We start from the raw sequence: 23,002 nt of genomic DNA on the forward strand, positions 1-23,002 counted from the left end.
AATCATTGATTTAATTGTACTTTCCCGCATTGAATTAGTCAACATCCATACCCTATACTGAATTACGCTTTTCAGAAAACAAGAGCATACCATTACAAAATATTGAAAACCGTTAGGTACAAAGATTTTAAATAATCTGATTTTTATAAGTATTTTAAGCCAATTCTATTCGTTATTGCCAATTTCTGTGTTTCTTTATTATTTACTTTTATCCCTTTATTTATTTATTTATTTTATTTATTTATTTTTTACCCTAACTTACATTTCGAATAATTCATACGAAACAAACCACACAAAAAACTTATACATGTTACTGAAAAAGACAGAAATTGGTGAATGTTGACAATCATATGATCGTTTTGGTAAATGTCCGAAATATATACTAGGTCTAGTTAAGTGCCACTGCCCGGCATGCCCTACATCAGGGGTGTCAAACTCGCTGCCCGAGATTAACATTTTTGCGGCCCGATCAATACATACGAAGCAAAGTAAAAATAAAATAGAAATGTGAATTGGAAAGGAAACTAGCATATAAAATTATAATATACTTTATTTATAAACTATACGGATAATTTTAAATTGTACGCTCAAAAATGTAAAATTCTAATTGGCTTGCGGCACCTGCCATTCCGGGGATACTGCATGGTATCAAAATTACGCAGAAAAAATTTCAAATCTTAGAACAGAATTTAAAACAAGGTTTAAATATTTTAATTCTTTGGAAGTCAAATTTTGTTTGTTTTCTTCGATTTTCTCAATAAATATAGACTCAGTACCCAGTAGTATGCAAATGGAAGTGATTGAGATTCAGGTCGATTCAAATTTGAAGGCAAAATTCATTGAAGTGGGTGTGCCTGAATTTTATAAATATTTACCGGCAAGGTTTGAAAAAACTCGAAAATTCGCATGTGAAATTGTTTCCATGTTTGGAAGTACTTTGTCAGTGCGAGCAATTATTTTCTGTTATGAATGGAAATAAATCTCCTGTCCGAAACCGTATTAATAACGCTCACGTTGGATCAATTTTGAAAGTAATCTCGGCCAATAAAATTTCTCCCGAAATAGGAAAGATAGTAGCAGAGAAGAGATGTCAAGTATCAAGCAATAATTTAACTTTATATAATTTTATTACAATGTACTATTCAAAATAAAAATATTTGTTTCTATGAAAAAAATTTTATTTTATTATTTTTTTGCGGCCCACCTAAAGTTAAGCATTGTTTATTTGGCCCAAGTTAGCTTTTGAGTTTGACACCCCTGCCCTACATCAATGTTTTTTTAGTCAAGTGCCACTGCCCTGTATACATCTAACCGGTGCTCCAAGCACTGATGTTTCTTCTAATCAGTCCTCAGCAGATATTAAAACATCGAATAAATATAGTAACGCCAACGAATAAATTAATATGAAATCGGATATAACGAATATTTCGGACATTCACCAGAGCGACTATCTGATTGTTGACATTCACCGGTGAATGTCGATTGATTTCGTTCTTTCACGGTTACATACTTGATGACCCAGCTGCATAAAAGGTGATTTTCTGGTACTTGACGTTCCATAGGTTCCCCCAGAAGAAGTAGTCAAACTGACTGAAATGGTAATACCCCGTCCAGATGAAGATTTTAGTAAACTTACATTCATTCCCAGGTCTTTGAATGAACAGGACACCGTGTTGGTGAGTAGCGTACCTTCAGTGTTAACACGTTTAAACAGCGTAAAACACGTTTAAACGAAATTTGTTCTTTTGCAGGCGGTCATCAGTATGTTCGAAGATATGGGAATGATTCATAAATGGAGAATACCCAGAAATACACTCTCAATGTAAGTCATTTATCTTCTTTATTATAATTAGAAGCAATATTTACAACGCATTTCTGCTGCATAATAGTGTAGAAGCAATATTTACGACGCATTTCTGCTGCATAATGGTGTAGAAGCAATATTTACAACGCATTTTCTGCTACACAATGGTGTAGAAGCAATATTTACAACGCATTTCTGCTACACAATGGTGTGGAAGCAATATTTACAACGCATTTCTGTTACACAATGGTGTAGAAGCAATATTTACAACGCATTTTCTGCTACACAATGGTGTAGAAGCAATATTTACAACGCATTTTCTGCTACACAATGGTGTCCTTCCAAGTGTAATGAATGATGTGTTTATTCAAGTTACAATTTTTGATTTGCCCATTCTTGTTAATCAAAAATGATATTTTGACACTGAGTACTGGTATGATACTAGGACCACCAGTACTGGTATGATACAGGGTCCGGTATCATACTGAAATCAATTTAATACTAGCTTATGAAACACCAGTTCCGGTATCGCACCGGAATAAATTTCATACCGGCTTATGAAACACCGGTTCCGGCGTGGTGCCGGACCCAGTATCATACGGGGATCGATTTGATACCGGCTCATGAAACGCTGGTTTCGGCATGATACTGGGCCCGGTATAATACCGGATCCAGTATCATACCGGAACCGGTGTTTCATAAGCCGGTACAATTTTTTTTATACCGGGAATTTTTTCAAATAGGGTTTTAACAGTTCTTAACTAACAAATGTGTGAGCGGAAGTTAATGTCACTAAATTTATGCGCGTTTCTGTCCAGTTGGGATAGTGTCTCCAGGGAGTAAAGACTAATCGACACTGGTGTAAGAAATTAAGAGAATTTGCAGACTTGGTTGAGTATCTCTAGAACTATTAGATCGATTTTAATGAAATTTGATGTGTACAAACATTGATACAATATAAAACAAATTACCGCGGTTCCATGCCATCCGACTCCAACGAGTGTTAACGCACGATGATGCGTGTATATCACAATTATTGAATGGTAATTTGTTTTATATTGTATCAATGTATGCACATATCAAATTTCATTGAAATCGGTCTAATAGTTCCAGAGATACTTAATCAAGTCTGCAAATTCTCTTAATTTCTAACACCAGTGTGTTTCGCACTCTGTAAAAAAATGCTTTTAATAGCACCGCACATTTATTTCTACTCACTATACGCATCTTCGCGATGTAATTTTCTTTTTGAAACTATAAGAGTTGTAACGAAAATTATGTAGTTTAGCAGTGAAATATAATTGTATAGAAAATTACTCTTTTATAATCGCATTTATAAAATTTTATTAATTTCCGTAATAGAACGATGTACAGTGCTAAAAAATGTGAAACCTCCGTTAAGCGGACATTCATGGGACCAAAAAATTTGTCCGTTTATGAGAGTTGTCCGTTTACGGGAAGGATACCATAATAACGAAATTTAACACCGTAAATTGTTTTTAGAATATTCTCAAAGATGTTGAAATAATTAAATAATATCTACAAGGATACTGTAAATATCTACAAGAATATTTATTTAAACAATAAGAAAGATAAAACAGAATATATAAAGAAGTTTGATATAAATACATAATTCTGGATGTAGCTACAGATAAATAAATATAATTTTCCTACTAGCATAGATACTCAAGTTAGACATATGATGCCAAAAAGGAGCGTACTGTCCTCAGTCCGTTTCAATTATTAGGTTCACATCCCCTTACACCTACTTATCATTTGATAGGGAACATGGTTAATACCTTCTTGGAAAATAAACCTCCCATGATTCACAGAAAAAGTAATGCATACCTGTAAGTCATGAGGACCAATGGAGATGATTATTCACAATTGATCAGCTATCAAGTGTCTGAATAAATGTTTCATTTATATAAACACCTCAAACTTCTGCTCTCTTTTTTTTACCCCAGTTGTGTTAAATACAGTCTTCAAATTGATAAGAAAATTAAAGAAATTTTCAATGGGGAAGAAGCATTGAGAGAAGTCATTTCGACTTGAGGGGTCTCATAACCTGTGTGGTCCAGATGAAAAGATCAAAAGATGCCGATGTCAGAATTATTTCAGGAGTGCAGTACCATTTTCTCTCCTTTCTTTACAAAGATAAGGCAAGGTGACAGGAGAAAGATTGATTTTTCGGTTTTGAAATAGCTTAACAATATTTTTAGTTATGGATAAGGCAAAAAGTTTTATTTACATGCTTTAAAAATGGTGAAAAGTTGCATTTTTTTATCTTGCAATTTATTTAGAAAAAGTAGTGTCCGGTTTGTAGAGATAAAAAACAACGTTTCAGGATCAAAATGACTGTCCGCGTCCGGTTACGGGAGTGTCCGCTTTGCGGAGAATGTACGTAATGGTTTATTCATAGAAGATTCCCGGGGAATTAAAAATATGTCCGTATTGAGAGGCGTCCGTTTTGCAGGAGTGTCCATAACAGGAGGTTTCACACACACACACATATATATATATATATATATATATATATATATATATATATATATATATATATATATATATATATATATATATATATATATATATATATATATATATATATATATATATATATATATCACCCTAAATAACTACCGTTCTTATGACCGGTAATTCACGTACCGTACTAAGTGTCAATCTTAATGGCTTCTGGGGGTGACTTCAAATATGCTAATTAATTAGTGCTAACTATAAATTAAGTTACGAAATCAGACTCAAAAACGCACTTCCTCTGAATAAATATATTTTTTACATATTTGGATTCCACACCCAATTCCATATTTAACAATTCCATATTCAAAAATTGGGATGATAGCCGGGCAAAATACCGGGTAAAATCGCAGTAGCCGGGAAAGGCAAAATGCATTTCCGTATACCATGGAGAGATGGTGCGAAACTAATATCGTTAGCAAAGGAATCAGCATTCATATGAATAAAACAGGATTCCCGAGTATCAAGATGAGCTGATGTGGCAGGGGTGGTTAGAATTTTGGCCCTATCAAGATTACATTTATCTCCAAGATGCAAAGAATGTGTATTAGTAGATCAATCGCCTTCTTGAAAAAGGACTTATCTACAGTGTTCCTTTAGTCTAAATTTTAAATCTCGTTTGGTTTATACAATATAGCCAAGGTTGCACTGGCAAGGAATTTATTATTTTTTTTCACTCACCTAGCTACCACGGTTTCTCTAGTTTCTTTTTCCAGTTTTATTTTCCATTTTTCGTTGGCAATCATGCATTTTTTTTTTAATTTCAAAACACTTTAGTTTTCTTCATTCACGTCTACCGACTCTTAAAAATCGGTGCCTATTTTTAAGAGCGTTAAAAATTCGCTTCAAACGTTGCCATTCTCAGGGCTCGCTAGACGTTTATGACACGCTTGTGACACGAATTTTTGAGCAATCAAAACATGTCGACATTTATTTGCATTTTTATATTTTTTGAAGATAATAAAATTTTTATCTTCCAGATTCAGCTTCCGGGGATTATTCATTGAGTGACACAGTATATTAAATTAAAATTACTTAACGCGATATTAAAATTAATTTTACGTAAGATAATGGTTATGGTTTTTTTTCTTTTTTTTTTTTTTTTGAAAAAATATAATAATATATAATTTGTCAAAACTTTTCTGAAAAATTCATAGCAGTACATTTTTTTACTACATTTTGTTTTATTTTGTTTCGTTTTGTTATTTATTTATTTTTTGACTGCTGCTGTGAAAAAATTTTTTTAGAATGTTAAACCATTCTGTCTGTAATTGAAATTTCAAAAGTAGAATGAGGCAATGGAATGACCCCGTTCCCCTGGAATCAAAGTTAAGTAGTTACAAAGTCAATTATTTAAAACGAGTTAACATCTCGCCCCCCCCCCTATTCGAAATATTTGGAAAATATATTTCTTATTCACCGATCCAAAATCTATTCTAGGTATATTTTAGTGTATACTTAAGGACATGTTTCAAAAGGGTTTAGATTTTATCCTTTATTTTATTTTTTATTTTATCCTTTATTAAATTATTTAAGTGTTATGATTAAATTGTATGATTAGTAAGTATGATGGTAAGCGGGGCTTTTCTTCATTTTTCCTGTCACAAAATAAAGGAATAAGTTTAATTTCTAATGATCTTAATAAATTTAATTGTTTCTAACTGTTTCAAGCAATTAAATGTTACGTCCAAACAGCTATCAATTCTGGAATTAATTAAATCATTGTCACGTTTCAATTGAGCATAAGAGAAACATTAACATTCTTGTCTTTTAACGGCGAAATAAAAGAACAATTTCTAATTATAATTTCTTAAAAAAAATTTATTAAAACTATTTGCTGAACATATTAATTACGGCTGTAAAGTAATTTGCTATACAGAAATCTTTTACTACATCTTATTTTAGTATGAAAGAAATTCTAAAGTTAGAAAAAAAAACAATTTTTTGAGATGATGATTTTAAAAATGGCATGGTTTTGGAATCTTTCTTAAAAATTTTTATTTTTAGTATTTGCTGTTTAACAAAATAAGGCATATCGAGCACTTTCAATATTTTCCGAATTTTTCTGAAGTTGAAAAATAATATTAAAAACTTTTTTTAAGCAAATTTTTTCATCCTTTTATCCTTTTTAAAAGGGAAACTTTCTTAAAGTTAGAGAGCGAGAATAAGTTTGATCGTCAAAATAAAATTGTATGTCCATAAGTTTTGCTCATTTAAGAAACAAAGCAAACTGTTGTTTTTTGTTTTTGTTTTTTTTGCTGTGCACATATATGCATTTACTTTTCATTTCTCAAATAAATAAGAAACAATGAAAAACAGAATCAATAATTTATCATCATTTTTCGAAAAAATAGTATGCTTAGTAAATAGTCAGCTGTTTTGTATCGAAGAATTTTAAACCGAAGAATATTTTTAATTTCTTAACAAGATTTAATTCTCAGCTAGTTGGCAATAATTCTAAATTTTCTTTTAATAGAAACTTGGTAATAATTTAAAACGAATTTTTGAAGGAAAATCTAAATTAAAAAAACTGAAAAAATTGATTATACTCTGTTGCAAGTTAAGAAAAAAATCATTATCCCCATGGAGACAGCCTGTTTGCACGCCAAATGGATGCTAAATTCCCGGCGCCAACGTCTATCACCATCGCCAACTCTTGAAACGACGTTACACAGCGTTCTTTTCACTTGCTCTTTTGATTCCTGTGAAATGATTAAACAAAACTTAATGAATAAAAGCTAATTTATTTATTTGTTCTCTAAACGATAACAAACAGTTATTAACAATAATAATTAATTAACAAGTTATAAGAATTCATAAAATTCAAAAACTCGTAAAAAAATATTAACTCTTTCTATTCGCATTTTAAAAAAAATGAAGAAAAAAATAACAAATATAGTTTATTTCAGGCGATTTTCTTCTACAGCGAAACAAAAATAAAAAATTACTAATCCGTATTTTTTTTGTTGAGGATATGTCAGCATAAGACATGCCATCCAACCAAATCCAATGCTCTTGCAACATCATGATATTTGTTTCCTTTAAAAGAACGAATGTTCTCCTTATTTATCGAAATTTCTTGTGTATGAATCAATGCCAAATGGATGCTAAGCTCCCAGCGCAAACGTCTATCAGCATCGCCAACTCTTAAACGACGTTGCACAGCCTTTTTTTTTGCTTGATTTTTTTTAAATCGTGTGAAATGAGAAAAATAAAATATATTGAATAAAAACTACTGTTTTGTTAATAAGAATTGATAACAAATGAACATCTTTCTGTTTTCATTTGAAGAAACAGATAAAAGAAAAATAGATATTGTTTCTTGCTGACGATTTTCTTCAACAGCGAAACAAAAGTTAAAAATTCCTTCGCTCGCATATCATTTGTTATGGGTATGTCAGCAGACGCGAAATTTTTGCCGGTCCAATTAAATCCAATGCTCTTGCAATGTTATATAGTTGTTTCTTTTTGAAGAGAGAATTCTTATTTAGCGAAATATGTCGCCAAGTCTAGAATTCCAGTGAGACACTACGAAACTATAATGTTTTTTTTAATAGTTCTATATTAATATTTCGATGATTTATACTACTCGAAAAAGATAACTCGTATTAAATTTCTGTCTGAAGAGTTTAACTTTTAAAATCTTTTATATTGTTTTTGAAGGCATATTTATATAATTTGATAACAAATAAAACGGAACTATATGCAGTCGCGGACTTAAATCCTATACAGCTATATGGTCTTTTTTTAGCTTGAAAAGGAGTAAAGTATATTATTGGAGAAAAAAAATTCTGCGTGATAGCGTAAAGAATAAGATTGTGAGAAATGTTAAATTATAATTAAAATAGTTGGTAAAATAGTTCTGCGAAACACGCGTGGCCAGGTGATTAAAAAATTTATTTTCAAGTTAGGACGATACATAAGAAGTTGAGAAATTTTAAAATGCTTAAAAATGTTACCTATGCATTCGTATAAATAATTATAAAATATATATTGAAGAAATCTTTAAATATATTGTTCTAAACCTATGCATACGAATGTATATTATTGAAATCGTATCAATTATTGAAAGAACAAACTAAAAAATATTTCTTTATTGTAGCGAAATTGATATTATTATTATTATTATTGTAAATAATTAATTACAGTTTTTCTCGGCTTCTACAACAACAGTTGAATAAAAACAGTTGAAACTTATGATTTTTCGATCGAAAAATATGTAGATTAGTATGGTATTAAAAATTTATACCTCATAATTCAATTTTTTTTATCCACAATTAAATTAAATTATTGGGTAAACTGGTTTTATAAGTAGAGGCAATTTTATTTGAATTGCTCAATTAGTTTTAAAAATATGACTAAAAACGAAAAAAGTGAAACTAACATTAAGGGGTCCGAACTTCGGATCGCTCTCCCGATCAAACTATGGGGACCATATTTCCTAGATTGCGGCTACCCCCAACATCCATTAATAATCCAAATATGTGAAAAAAGTATGTGTTTATTCACAGAAGTTCGCTTTTGTATACGATTTTGTAACTTAATTAACAGCTGACACTAAGGGATTAGCACATTTGAGGCCGCCCCCAAGAACCATTAAGATTGACACTTAGTATGTGGAAATCCGATCACTACAACAAAAATTATTCAGAGTGACATCTTTTTTTTTTTCAGAACTGCACGGTGCATCCCTGGAATTATCTTTAGATAAATGAATTTTATAATAATGAATAAAAAATATTCCATTAGCTTAAAAAGTTCTCTAGTTACGACGAAATACACAAAAAGTAAAATTAAAAAGAAACGTTAAAATAACAGTAAAGAGACCAAATGTCTTTTAAGCCATTATCATAAGATCAAAAGTTTTTCAGATTGTATTCAATTTAATTCCGTTCTCGAGGAAGATAAAGATTTTTAAAAATAAAAAGGAACACGGAGTTTTCAGATGATTCTCATCCCGATCAGTATAGAGTTACAATATCTTTCATTTATATTTTAATTTAAATAATTTAATTAAATATTTATTTTAATTATGCTGTTTATTTAGTTATAACTGAAAAAAAGTAGAAATCTACGATAAAACGTGTTTCCGACCCTACTCTGTTTTTGGAACACCTGTTTGGGGTGACGTTATTGATGGTCAAAACTGTGAGAAGAGTTCCAATGAAGGGATTGAGGATAGCCTTTGTCCAGCAGGGATTAAAATGTCGGTAGATCATTTAGCTCTCTTTTATAATTCAGGATTAGTTAAAGATGTTATAATTTTGATTGGATCTTTACTCTCAACCTAAGATGAGCCGTGATGGCTCAGGGGATAGAGTGTTCGCCTCCCAATGAGGTAAACCGGATTCGAATCCCTGCGATGGCTGGTCGATACGAATTCAACCACAGTGCTGACGTAAAATATCCTCAGTGGTAGATGGAACATGGGTTAGAGTCCCTTGCCGTCACTCTAACAGTTGGAGGTTTTAGAGTTAAGTTGGAGAGTTAAACCATGGGTGGTTTAACTCTCCATATAACGCCATTGCGGGTTAGTTCCATCAAAAAGTCCTTCACGAAGGCAACATTTCTCCCAATACTTGATCCAGGAATTCCCTTGTCTTCTGAATTGGGTTCAAAATTACAAAGCTACGGAGTTGAACATTAGTAGTCGCAAACCCAAAAATTGGGTCTGCTGTTCAACGACGATTATTAAATCTTCAGCGTTGGACAATTTTAACCTAAGATGATTGAGTTTTTTTACTTTTAAAAGTAGTATTCCTTTTTTTAATAAGAAAATAAAGGATTCCTGAAGTGAATGAAATGGAAATTGATAAAGTGATACTGAAAACTAAAATGTTGTCAGGAACGTGAAAGAAAAAGATGATCTGCATTCTTTTCTCTTTTTGCACTTAAAAATTTTAATTCATTTGGAGTACGAATTTTACACTTTCTACTGATTATAATCAGTTATTATGTGTGTTTCATATGGCATTATTAGGAATTCAATCCAGAAAATTTGACAGCTCACTGCATCACGAAGGAGCAGAAAAATAACCAAGAAACAATTCAACAATTTAGGAAAAGTGAACAAAAAGAACAATAAACATTTGAATCAATAAACATTTCAACAATATAAAATTTTAAACATTAACATGAAAAAGGTAAAATTAGTGACAATTCATGAGAGTTCTTGCATTCCAATACAATTTAGTGACATTCCCACTTTTCTGGGAGTTCCTATCTAGTCCCTTGCACAACAAGAGGTGATCAGAGTTTAATACACCTGTGTCACAAATCGGGCATGCTTTGCTGGGAAGAATTTTCATGCTATATAAATGTTCTGATAAGCAATCGTGGCCTGTTTTATGCCTAAAAGGGGTTACTGCTTCTTTACGGGGTTGGCAACAGAGAAATTTCCAATTGTCTTGAATATTTTTCCATATTTTGCCTTTTGATTTTATAGTTAAATCATAATTATTTATTTCGTTGAGTTTTTTCATAACGTATTTTTTAAGAGTATCAGGTGTGACGGTTGTTATTTCTTGAGGCATACTTGTTCCGTTTTTTGCCAGATAATCTGTGTTCTCATTGCCTACGATACCAATATGTGAAGGGATCCACTGTATAACTATAGTTTTATTCATTTCCTTGAGGAGGTTTATATCGAGCTGAATTTCGCTTAACAGCTTAGTTGCTTGAATTGCGAAAATGGAGTCTACCAATAGAACCACCCTTAGGAACTCGTCAGATCTTATTTTTAGGTTCTGTAATGCCAGATAAATTGCTTGGATCTCTGCATCAAAATTGGTCATATAATGACCCAATAATCAGTTATTATTTCATTACTGATTATATCAGTTACTATTTTAAAATAAAAAGGTATGTTAGTTTCGTGCGGTTTTAATCTTTTTTTATTCCTTCCGGTAAGATGGTCGAAGCACGTGACCAAAAAAAATAATTGTGTCCCAACAAAAAGCCTGTCTCTATTGTGAAATCTTGGTACAATAGACAACTCACCCTCAAATGTATTTACAGGTTCGTTCTGATGGTGAAGAAGGGATACAGGGATCCCCCCTACCATAATTGGATGCACGCATTTGCAGTCGGACATTTCTGCTATCTAATGCACAAAAATGCTGACATTATGGGAAATTATCTATAGTAAGTTGAACACACATCGAAATTATGTAAGGGGATAAAATATATTGTGTACTAAAATGTTTTCTTTCAATCTTTCAGCGAACTGGAGAGTTTGGCCCTTTTTGTAGCCTGCCTCTGTCATGATTTGGATCATAGAGGAACGAACAACAATTTCCAAGTTGCCTCAGTAAGCACACAATAATTTTAGAAATATCAACTGGAAAGTAATTCTCTCACAATTAAATTGACGAAATTTCTCAAAACGCAAACACCCACTTTTTTATCGAAGAGTATAAAAGGGCGATATTTTTAGCACAAGAAATTGCAAATATAGGTCATTACCAAGAGTAGATATTTTTCGCGACCGCTTACCAGAAGCGAATTAATAATAATAAACAACTTAAAAACAGAGAAGAAATTGCGAAGGAAACATTTTTACAAATTTTCGACAACTGATGCGGACACATGGAAAATGTGTGAAAAACAAATCTCCTCTTTACTGTTTGCTTCTAGTTTTATTTTATTTTTTTAGAAAAAGTTTGCCCCTTTATATATTTCCGCCTGGCGTCACGATTTCTTTATATAAAAATAACGCTCTAACACCATTTTAAGTTTTTTAATCTAAGAATCACGGTTCGATCAAAAAAAAAAAAAAAAAAAAGAAAAGAAAGAAAGAACGCAAGTGTTGCCATTTTAAAATTTCGAAACTTAGTCTCTTTTACTGTAACCGTACAATCGTTTTTAGCATAATTCTTGAAAGCACACTTAGATTGTAATTGCAATCGATATGCAAAATTAAAAAAAAAATTATTATGTTTTACTCTGCTATTAAAAAATTCTTTTTTAAAGAAAATTTTATTTTTTAATAGCAGAACAAACATTAAGATTATTGTATGCACTATACCATTTTTTTTTTTAATTCAAATCTTCTCTTGCTTATTGTTATTGTTGTTTTTTCTCAGTCTGATTTATTCTAATGTGTTCATCAAAGATAAAAGGTCACTTTTGAAAAGAGAAATAGTTTTTAAATTATTGACTTAATAATCGTCTGCTTCAAGAAGCTAAGTGGATACTTTTGTTCCATGTATTAACTCGTGGGTTCTGGTAAAAACAGCTGTTTGAAAAAGCGGTTAAAGTGAAAATCGGCCCAATTTTTTTAAAAAGGGTAAAAGGGATCGTTGATTACAAATTAAGACTGTGGTAATTCACCCATTTTCAGGAATGTACTCATCTGTAAGTTTGACCTTTCAAAACCAGATCGTTTGTTTCATTTAAAAATTGAATTTTAACACTCGTAATACTGATGATACAATTGATGATGCAAAACAATAACTTTTTTTCTGATAACAGCGAAATGATTTTTTCTTCCTCAAATTAATAGTTCTATAACTTCTAATAGTCAGATAACTTCTTGAGTTTCTATAACTTCTCAGAATATTGAAATAAATTTCTTGTTTGATTTCTAAACTACATCAGAGCAATATGTTTTTAGTATAATATTACAAGTTCTCACACGTTTATTTAATTTTCATGATTTTTTTTAATTATCGTTCATGAATTCATTCTTTTTTTATCTGCAGAAATCTGATTTAGCTGCCCTTTACTGCTCTGAAGGTTCAGTCATGGAAGTGAGTTCTTCTTTCTCTATATATAGCTTCTTCCATAAGAATCAATACCAAAAATAAGTTTCCCGCTAGGGAGTGGTCAAAACTAGCGCATTACAATTAAGAGAATTTGCATACTTGGTCGATTATCTCTAGAACTACTGGACTAATTTTAATGAAATATGATATGTACATACATTAATGCAATGCAAAACAAATAACCATTCAACAGTTGTAATACACACCCATGATGATGCGTAACACTCGTTGGAGTCGGATGGTAAGAAATTGCCACAGGACAATTCAGGCCGTTGCCACAGGAAATGATAAACTGCCTTATTTCAAGTATGAAATCACGCTGCAAGGCCTGTATATCTGTAAGAGGGAGCCATATTTACCCTTTTTTTTGTTTATTCTGCAACCGCTGTTTCATACCTACCGACTCCAACGAGTGTTACGCATCATCATGGGTGTGTATTACAATTGTTGAATGTTTATTTGTTTTGTATTGTATCAATGTATGTACGTATCAAATTTCGTTAAAATCGGTCTTGTAGTTCCAGAGATAAGGGACCAAGTCTACAAATTCTCTTAATTTCTTACACCAGGGTACTTTAGTCTCTACTTTTTTCGTAGCTTGTAGTGTAGGAAGTAGTGCGATACAAAATAATTGTAGTTTGTAGCGAGCCTGGCAACTACTTTTAACGTTAGTTAAGAAAAGAAACGTGGTTCTAACGCAACGAATTGTTTCGAATTTGATAGGTGCAAGTCTTCGCGTTTCAGTCAATGGATGCAATGAAAATCACCCTATGGCTTCAGCTGAGGGTTAATAGAAATTACACATTTGGAATCGCGTATAACTAATATTTAAACTAGCTGTTAGGAGAAATAGATAATTATTCACTTCGGTCACACTTTTACATGCGAATACGCATTCGTGAAACATTGATTTTATTTAAAAGGAAGAGAACGTATCTTCGATGTACTTAATTTCTTAGAGGAAATAGAAGAGCATTAAACAATTAAAAAATTGCAAGCGTTGGGAGATATTAGCCTTCGTGAAGGACTTTTTGATGGAACTAACCGCATTTGCTTTACATGAAGAAGAAAACCAGGAAGACTTCCTACGGTTAGCCTGACGGCAAGGGGAATTTGAGCCATAATCCGTCTGTCACTGAGGATATTTTTAAGTCAACACTGTGTTCGGTGCAAACCTGATGTGGAATGCGTATCGATCAACCATCGCGGGGATTCGTACTCGGTTCACCTCATTGGGAGGCGAACTCTCTAGCCCCTAAGCTATCACGGCTCTAATTAGTTAACTACATTATAACAATGCAGTTGTAGTTAACTACAAAATTAATTTAGTTTTTGCGACCACTGCCTATAGCTTCCCCCCCCCCCTCTTTTTGAAATCGAACCGCAATGGAATAAACATCGGTTGAACGTGAAAGACACCATCGGATATCGTTTGCCCATGACCCAGCAGATGGTGCTGTGCCTCTAGTTCTGGTATAGTTTGTCTGCAGTAAGAACTCCCCGTCACAAAGTCTGAAACCGTCTGTTGCTATGGAAACAAGAATAGCGCTTTTCAGGGCGGGTAGCTTCTCTTTACTCTAGGGCTAACACAATAGACCGAAGAAAAAGATTACCTTTCTTTCGTCAACCAGAGCAAAAACCTGTGATAAACAATGACACCACACTCCTACTTGAAGTAGTTATACCTCGTTACCATAGTCACCGTCACGGGTCCAAACGAATGTCTAGGGAAGTTCTTACTCTAGACATACAATACTGGAGTTTTGTTGTTAGAGTATTTAGAGCCATCAATTCTATCTTCCGATATTGAAGGAGACAAAGCGTTGTTGAATCGCAATGTGAGACCACACTTGGTGATGACAAACCATAATGCAACTTTTTGTCTGGTGCGCCATCAGCAATATAACTCTGAACTGTACTTAGTGACTTTCGGATATACATTTCCGGCTTTGAAGAAGAATCACGGAATACTGAAGTTGCCTCTCAACGCTTTTTTTCGTATGGGGAGCACAAATTTTTTAATAGAGGGATTTTTGAAGCTTGTAAATCGGTATGTCTCAACGCGTCTTATCACTAATATCTCTTTGTACTTCCTGTCAAGGTCTAGTTAAGTGACACTGCCCTTCATATATTTGCCCGGTACGCCCTACATAAATGTTTTCTTAAGGTTCAGTGCCACTGTCAGGTATGCATTTGACCGGTACTCTGAACACTGATTTTTCTCCTAATCTATCCTCAGAAGATATTAAAAGAGAAAATAAATATAATATCAACGAATAAATTAGTATTAAATCGGATGTAACAAATATTTTGGACCTTCACCAAAGCGACTATGTAATTGTTGACATTTACCGGTGAAGGTCGACATTCTTTTGATTTCGGACATTCACGATGACATCTACATATGTGAATCAAACAATTTGAACAATAAAGACATTTTCAGTTCAATTTATAGTTAGATGTAAAGGTGTAGATTATCAATTTATTGACATTTAATTAATTATTCGTGTTTCTTTTTTAATAGAGGCACCATTTTGCTCAAGCTATGGCCATTTTAAATACAGATGGATGCAATATTTTAGAAAATCTATCAAGAAGAGTAAGTTTGCAAATCAGAAGTTTATTTTTAAGTGCAAAGAAGGACTGCTCCTTGCAACATTAATCATTCAACAACTAAACACGAGTACCACGGCTCAGAGTTGAAAACTCAACCAATAAAATATTTTACTAAATTAATTGAAATTTCAAAAAGGAATTAATGTAGTTTGTGTTTGGACTCTTTTCAGTCACTATTGTCATTAAAATCTATATTTTTTAAAAAGAAGAACGCTTTCCACAATATTTCTGTGTGTATTTTTCGTAAATAATTAACACTTAATGGTAATTTTATGTGATTACGTTTCAATAAATTAGTCCTCGCTGTTTTAGTAGGTTAGGTTTAACTTCAAAGAAAACCTTACATTATTTAAGAATTTGAAAGTAAAAATTTTTTTTCACCCATGTCTATAAATTCAGGATAATTCCGAATCGCACAGAAATTGAACTTTATAGTAAAAATTTCACCTGTAGAATTAACACACACACATCTTTTCAGGAATAACATGCAAATTACAGAAAGCGACCAGATTACGCCTATAATACGTCACACGGACAAGAGTGTAAGAAATGGGCATATAATGAGTGATGACAACGGTGTTAAATTGTTCACAAGTATTTTAAAAGCCGCTCAGTGCCATAACCGAATAGTTAGGACACAGAGGGGGCGTTTGGATGATTTTTTACGTAGTTAAATTATTGGCAGCCTGAAATGTGGGTCAACTGAGATAGAAGTAGCCAAGAACTTGTATTGTACTTAGTGCTTTCCCTAGGATTTGGCAATGATTTCAAAATGGTGGAAATTTCAGTTGACGTTACAGTACAGGTCGTCTTCGAGTTACATCGCCAAATGAAGATCGGTATTTGGCAGTAACTGCCAAGAAGCAAACGGGGCACAGCATCCGGCCAGTCTCGTCAGCAATCAGCAGTTATGGGGCAGTTTCAAGACAAATCGTGTACTGACGTTTGGGTATTGTCTATATGCTCACAGACTTGTCAGATGTGTTCTCTATTGCCAGCGATTATCCTGAGTAGAGAACATGCAATGTAGACATCGTCACAGTGGACTTCTGTGCTGTTTTCCTACGAGTCCAAGTTTTGTTTGCGGTCTTTCTTACAAAGAACGCCTTCTATCCGTTACCATCGAGACAACAATATTGAACGATATCGTTACGGTGGGGCAGGATTGCTCGTTTAGGACGGAATTATACTGGGCTCCAGGAATAGGAGCCATTTTCAAATTATAAATATCCGAATTTATCTGGACATCATTTTGGAACAACGTGTACGTTTTTCAGGAGTGCCATGGGCTCAAAATTTGTTTTTATAGAGGACAATACCCGTCCTCAATGATGAGGGTGAAATCCATTTGAAAAATGGGATGAGGATTGCTCATCCCAAGTCAGTGCTCGTTGAAAAAAATTGCTATTCCGCTCTGGTTGTTGTTCCAATGAGCTCCATGAAAACTTACTCTCATTTTGCCGGAATCATTCTCGCGCCTCTCTCCAATTAAGCATCTTTTTCAAGCCAAACTTTTTAGAAGATTGTATATTTTTTATTGGTGTGGTTTTATACTCTAAAATAACTTGTTTTTTTCCGTCAACTTTCATACACCATAACAACATCATAACCGAATGCCTTCTGAGGATGTCACCCATACGGAATAGCCAGCATTTTCACCTGACTTCAATCAGATAGGGCATTGTGTGGGACATGCTTAGCCGATGAATTTCGGAACGTTAAACCACCTTCTACATGTTCACCGGAACTTCATAGGGCATTGCTTGCTGAGTGGAATGATCTTTTTCAAGATCTGTTCGATTATTTGAAACTCAACATGCCTATGTGTTGTAAGAATCGTATTTTATCGCATGGGAGACATATTATGTGTTAACCATCATACCAACCATGTAATATTTAGTTTTTGTAAAGGAGATGCTTTTTTTTTTAATAATAACTCCAATTAGCAAAAATCGCACTTGTTATAAATGGTATCATCACGGTGCGCCTTAACCAAAGTTAAATAAAATTCTCTTACACCTAGAAAATTAGAAGAGATTCTTAATTTACAATGTTAACAGATAATAAAAATCAAAAAATCAAAATAATCTGTGGAGAGATTTTTAAAAAAATCCACTTTGAACATTTTTGCGCATGAAGAATGATATTTTGGAAAATCTGACATTGTTCTATATCAATAGAAAGGAAAACAAATGATATAATAATGATTTTTCAGTTGTAATTTTACTAAACTTTTATTATTTAAACATTTTACTGCTGATAAAATATGAAAATGTAACAAAATTGAATTATAATTACATCAATTTAAACATGTGAAGCATTATATCTACAAACAGAGCTCGAAAGGTGCTTAGAATAATCCGGGTGATTTGTAGCAACCTTATTAATTTCCCAGGAAGACTTTAAGAAATCAAAAAAAATGCTAATCCTACACCGTTTTTTTCACAGAACTGTTCAATGAGAAAAAAAACTGCATGAACCTTTGGTGTAACGCTGACACCTAAGTCCATGCAGCTCTTTTTAAAAGCTTCTATACATGCTTTATAATTTTGGTCAAGATTATTTCCGAAGCATGCAGAAACCACTTTTTTGAAGTCGTCAAATACTTTAACGTACTTCAGTATTGCTAGATTTTTAAACTGGTGAAGAAGTTCTTCTTTATCCAAAAGTGTTTTGCGTGCATTTCCTTTAGACCCACAACATCCTCGTCTGATTTCACGCTGAACGTGACAAGCTTTTACCTAGGTCAGCGATTCATTTTCACACTCTTTCAACATATGCGTGAAAACAGTGTTAACAACACCAAGCTTAAGGTGTAATTCTGGCGGTGGAATAATATCTAGGAATGTTTTGCCTCCAACAGTTGCAATTAGCGGAGGATGAATGCAAATGAAATAATCTTTCGCTTTGTTTTTTGAACCTTTTCCTTCAGTCAGCCAACTTGTATAATACGATGAAACATTTTCGGGGTATCTCAATTCACCACAGCTGCTTAGCTCATTTTCTTGGCATAACAATAAGTGCATGGGTATGCGCTGCTGTGCGACATTATACCTGCTAAGATATTCGCTAACTTCAAATTGGTTGCAATTGTGCCTTGGAAAGGGCTTATATTCGTTGAAATGAGTTGATCTACATTCTTATAATTTTCTTGTGCATTCGGAACGGCTGCTAGAATGAATAGTCGTTTAACTCCAGTATCCTTAAATTTCCTTGCAGCTATCCCCTCATCATGCTTAGCGCGCTTACTGCTGCACTCGATGTCCAACTACTTTGATTGTACAGAAAGACATATTTTTAAAAATCCCCCTTCTCCATTAATACCCATTTTTAAGTGAACATCCAGTACATCTTGTTTATTTTTCACATACTGAACAAAAGCAGGAACATCTTTGCAGTTAACTCCAAGCGCAGGAGCATCCGATACTTCATCGCCTTTTATACAAACGAAATGAATTTCCTTAAAATCAAAATAATCGTCAACAGAATGAACTGTGATATTAACTTTTGTTTTTTATCCTGGTTCAATTGCTTTTCTACTTCGTGTACACACACGAATGGAAGCTGCCATTTTTGAAGTCACAGAGCTTGCGTCGCAAAAGTCGATGTAAGTTTTTATTGTTTTTTTTCTTAAATAGTGGTTTATAGACTATAATTGACAATTAAAAAACTTCTAATAATTATAAAATGTAATATAAACGGTTATTATGAATGTTTAATTTAAATATGTTATTTTTTCTTCTATTTATAAGTATAAAATGATGCTAACATTTTTGAAATATCGTATTTCGTGAGCAAAAATTTTCAAAGTGGATTTTTTTAAAAATCTCTCCACAGATGATTTTATTTTTTAGATTTTTATTATCTAAGAACATTGTAAATTCAGAATCTCTTCTAATTTTCTAGGTGTAAGAGCATTTTATTTAATTTTAGTTAAGGCGCACCGTGTCATACAAGCACTATCTTTTTTTTGTTCTTTATCTTTTGTTTAATGAGTTGTTTAACAAATTTTGTTTAATTTATGAATAAGTCACATTTGTTTTGTTTCTGAGCCTTTATTTACTAAGCTGGCATTATCCTCAATTTATGAGTGTAATTACAAGTTTGTGCTGATTCATATGGTAATCCAAATTTTTATAAAATATTAAAATTGAAATAAAGCAAATTAAGCCTTATTGTTTTAGGAATATACTCAATGCTTAGACAATATGAGAGACGTCATACTAGCAACAGATCTTGCCCATCATCTTCGAATCATCGAAGATATCGAAGCAATGCAAACAGGTGATATTATTATTTTCTCTTATTTGACATTCATTTTTTTTAACTATCTTATCACTATGTACCACAAAATGCGCATTTTATACCAGGAATTACATTTTGATTAAAATAAACAGATCTATATAGTGCGTTCACCAGAAGTTGGCACTTGACTCCGCCTTCATCACGTGATATCCGACGATACTATTTCGCTATTTTTGGGAGAAGGATGTGAACAATCCTGAACAAAGTTGCTACTTGGCGATCGTACGACAGAAATATTTATTTCGCAACCTTTATGTAAATTTTTTTAACATTAAATATTTCATAAATTTGACGATATTTCTCTCTTTTGAGTGAATAGTTTGTCTTTTTTGAGACATTTTGCTACAATGTACTTGATTAGCTAGAGTAACGAAAGGTAAAATAGCAGATGATACAGCGAAGTGACTGAGAAAGAATTAACTGTTTGAGTTTGGCGCCCATGAAGGGTTGTCTCAATTTCAAGCTCGGTCACCTTTCTCCTCTTACTCCAGCACTGAAATGAACTCTTCGTCAGAGGAGATGGAGCCAAGTGCCAACTCCTGGTGAACGAGCTATACAAATCAGTGAACGCCAGATGTTTTGCGCCAATTTATATTGGACGTGGCCTAGGCTTGGCTCCTTCTGATTCACTGATAATAAGAGAATTTTCAGATATAAAAGAAAAAATCTATATTTCTAATTTTTATTTAAGAAATTGGCTTCCAAATGAACCTCTATGCATCTTAGATCATGATATTGAATATCGCGCCTAGACTTTTCATAGAGAAAAAAAAAAACACCCTGAATAACTTTTGATATTCTTATCGGATCTTCACGTTCTATGACTCAATCTTAGTCTCTCAAGGGGGTGACCTCAAATATGCTAATTTATATAAGGGCAGGCTGTATATTAAGTTATGAAATCAGACAGAAAAAAGTACTTTCTCTGAATAAACACACCGTTTTTTTCGACGGATTCAGGTTCCTGACCCCCGAAATATAGGGAGTAGTCTTAATCTAGAAATTATGGTGCCAATAGTTTGGTCAGGAGAGTGTTCCAAAGTTTGGACCCCTTAATGTTAATTTTACTTTCTGCGTATTTCATTATATCTCGAGAACTTTTAAATAGAATTTTTAAAAAATTTGCACACAATTATAAAATTCATTTATTTAAAGATAAATTCCCTGCAAGAAATAACCTTTATTAAATATATATAAATATTTTTTTTTAATTCAAAAATGGTCAAAAAATGGAGAAATTTTTTTTTATTGTGAATCATACAATTTTTTGCATTATTTCAAAGAATATAATTTTGCATCGAAATTTAGAGAATGTAAGCAAAATCAGTAGAATAGTTCGAGAGAAATTGAATTTCAAAAAAGTCAGATATTTAAAATTGGATTTCTATATTTATTCTATTCGACCGTTGTTGCTTTAACTGTGTATTTTGCAGTGTAAAATCATATTCTTCAAAACGGTACAAAAAATTTTATACCTCACAATTCAAAATTATTTTGACTATTATTAAATAAAATAATAAAAAATAATAAATATTTACTAAAATTTGCTTTTCTGCATGGAATTATCTTTAGACAAACGAGTTTTATAATGGTGTGCTAAAATTTTCAATTCGCTTAAAAAGTTCCCGTGATATTGCAAAATACACAAAATATTAAATTAACAGTAAGGGGTCCAAACTTTAGACCCTTCTCCCAACCAAACTATTGGGACCATATCTCCCAGATTGCGGCAACCCCTATATTTTGGGGGTCAGAAATCCAAATCCATCGAAAAAAATATATGTTATTCAGAGAAAGTGCGTTTTTGTGTCTGATTTCCTAACTTAAAATATCGTCTGCACTTTTTGATTAGACTATTAGATATCATCCCCTCAAACCATTAAGATTGAGACCTAGAATGCAAAAATAAGATCATTACATCAAAAGTTATTAAGAGTGGTCCGTTTATTTTTTTGCCCACTGAACTAGTTTTCTACATTGGATATATCGCAAATATTTACAGCCTTCTTTACATTTTTCCACAAAATATATCTGCATCAAAATTTTTGTCAGCGAATGAATGAGAGTTTTGGCTCATAATTACGAATTCGATCCTGGATCTTTTTTTTTCTTGCTCGAAAGTTAAATATTTGTTTTCAAATCTAGCTTCCTAAAAATATTTTTATTAACTTCAAATGGCAGTCTTAATTTTCAGATCCCCTCAAACATAGTTCTCCTTCCAACAAAAAAAACTTTTTGAGTACAAATAATTTTTTACTCTAATAAATAGCTATTCCGTCCGGTTAAGGCTTCTAAACCTCTCTGATAGTTAAAATGTTTTTTTTTCAGAGTGCTATTTAAATATTAATACTTGCCTAAAACAATTTTTTTGTCGTTACTATTAAAATTTAGCATGCTCTGAAGCATGCTTTTCATTGAATATATAATAAAAAAGTAATATTTAGAAAAAATTTAAAGTCAATTCCCACTTAGGTTAACAAAGAAAAATTTCATTTCGTTTTTCGCTCATCCCTATTTAATTAATGAATTAATATTTGAAAGAAAAAAAACTAAATTATCATCAAGTGCTTAAAAAAACGAGTTTAAAAAAATGTATTTGGATGAATAAAAAGTATTTTATTAACGATTAAATTTGAACAAGATATAGGGAGAGTGTGAACTAATATAGTTCGTTCACCGGGAGTTGGCACTTGGCTCCGCCTTCATCACGTGGTATCCGACGATACTATGTCGCCATTTTAGGGAGAAGGATGTGAACAATCCTGAACAAGGTTGCTGTTTGGCGATCGTATGGCAAAAGTATTTATTTCGCAAACTTTATGTGCATATTATTAAGCATTAAATATTTAATAAATTTGATGATATTCCTCTCTTTAGAGTGAATAGTTTGTCATTTTTGAGACATTTTGCTGGCAAAACAGCAGTTTTTTAATTTAAAATACATTTAATTAGCTAGAGTAACGAAAGGTATTAT

General features: G+C 32.5%; 1 protein-coding gene across 1 annotated transcript in view; it reads left to right on the forward strand.

Annotated features, from left to right (window-relative positions):
* LOC107443257 (cGMP-dependent 3',5'-cyclic phosphodiesterase-like) overlaps nucleotides 1-23,002 on the forward strand; it is a 92,486-nt gene that overhangs the window by 60,783 nt on the left and 8,701 nt on the right. The window contains exons 18-24 of the mRNA XM_087157874.1: nucleotides 1,563-1,676; nucleotides 1,752-1,822; nucleotides 11,360-11,485; nucleotides 11,564-11,651; nucleotides 13,045-13,092; nucleotides 15,632-15,706; nucleotides 19,908-20,007. Of these exons, the coding sequence (XP_087014000.1) occupies nucleotides 1,563-1,676; nucleotides 1,752-1,822; nucleotides 11,360-11,485; nucleotides 11,564-11,651; nucleotides 13,045-13,092; nucleotides 15,632-15,706; nucleotides 19,908-20,007 (622 nt within the window). The remainder of the gene's footprint in view (nucleotides 1-1,562; nucleotides 1,677-1,751; nucleotides 1,823-11,359; nucleotides 11,486-11,563; nucleotides 11,652-13,044; nucleotides 13,093-15,631; nucleotides 15,707-19,907; nucleotides 20,008-23,002) is intronic.

Source organism: Parasteatoda tepidariorum, chromosome 2, assembly GCF_982258835.1.
Source record: "Parasteatoda tepidariorum strain Cologne lab strain chromosome 2, Ptep-v5.0, whole genome shotgun sequence".
Lineage (NCBI taxonomy): Eukaryota > Metazoa > Arthropoda > Arachnida > Araneae > Theridiidae > Parasteatoda > Parasteatoda tepidariorum.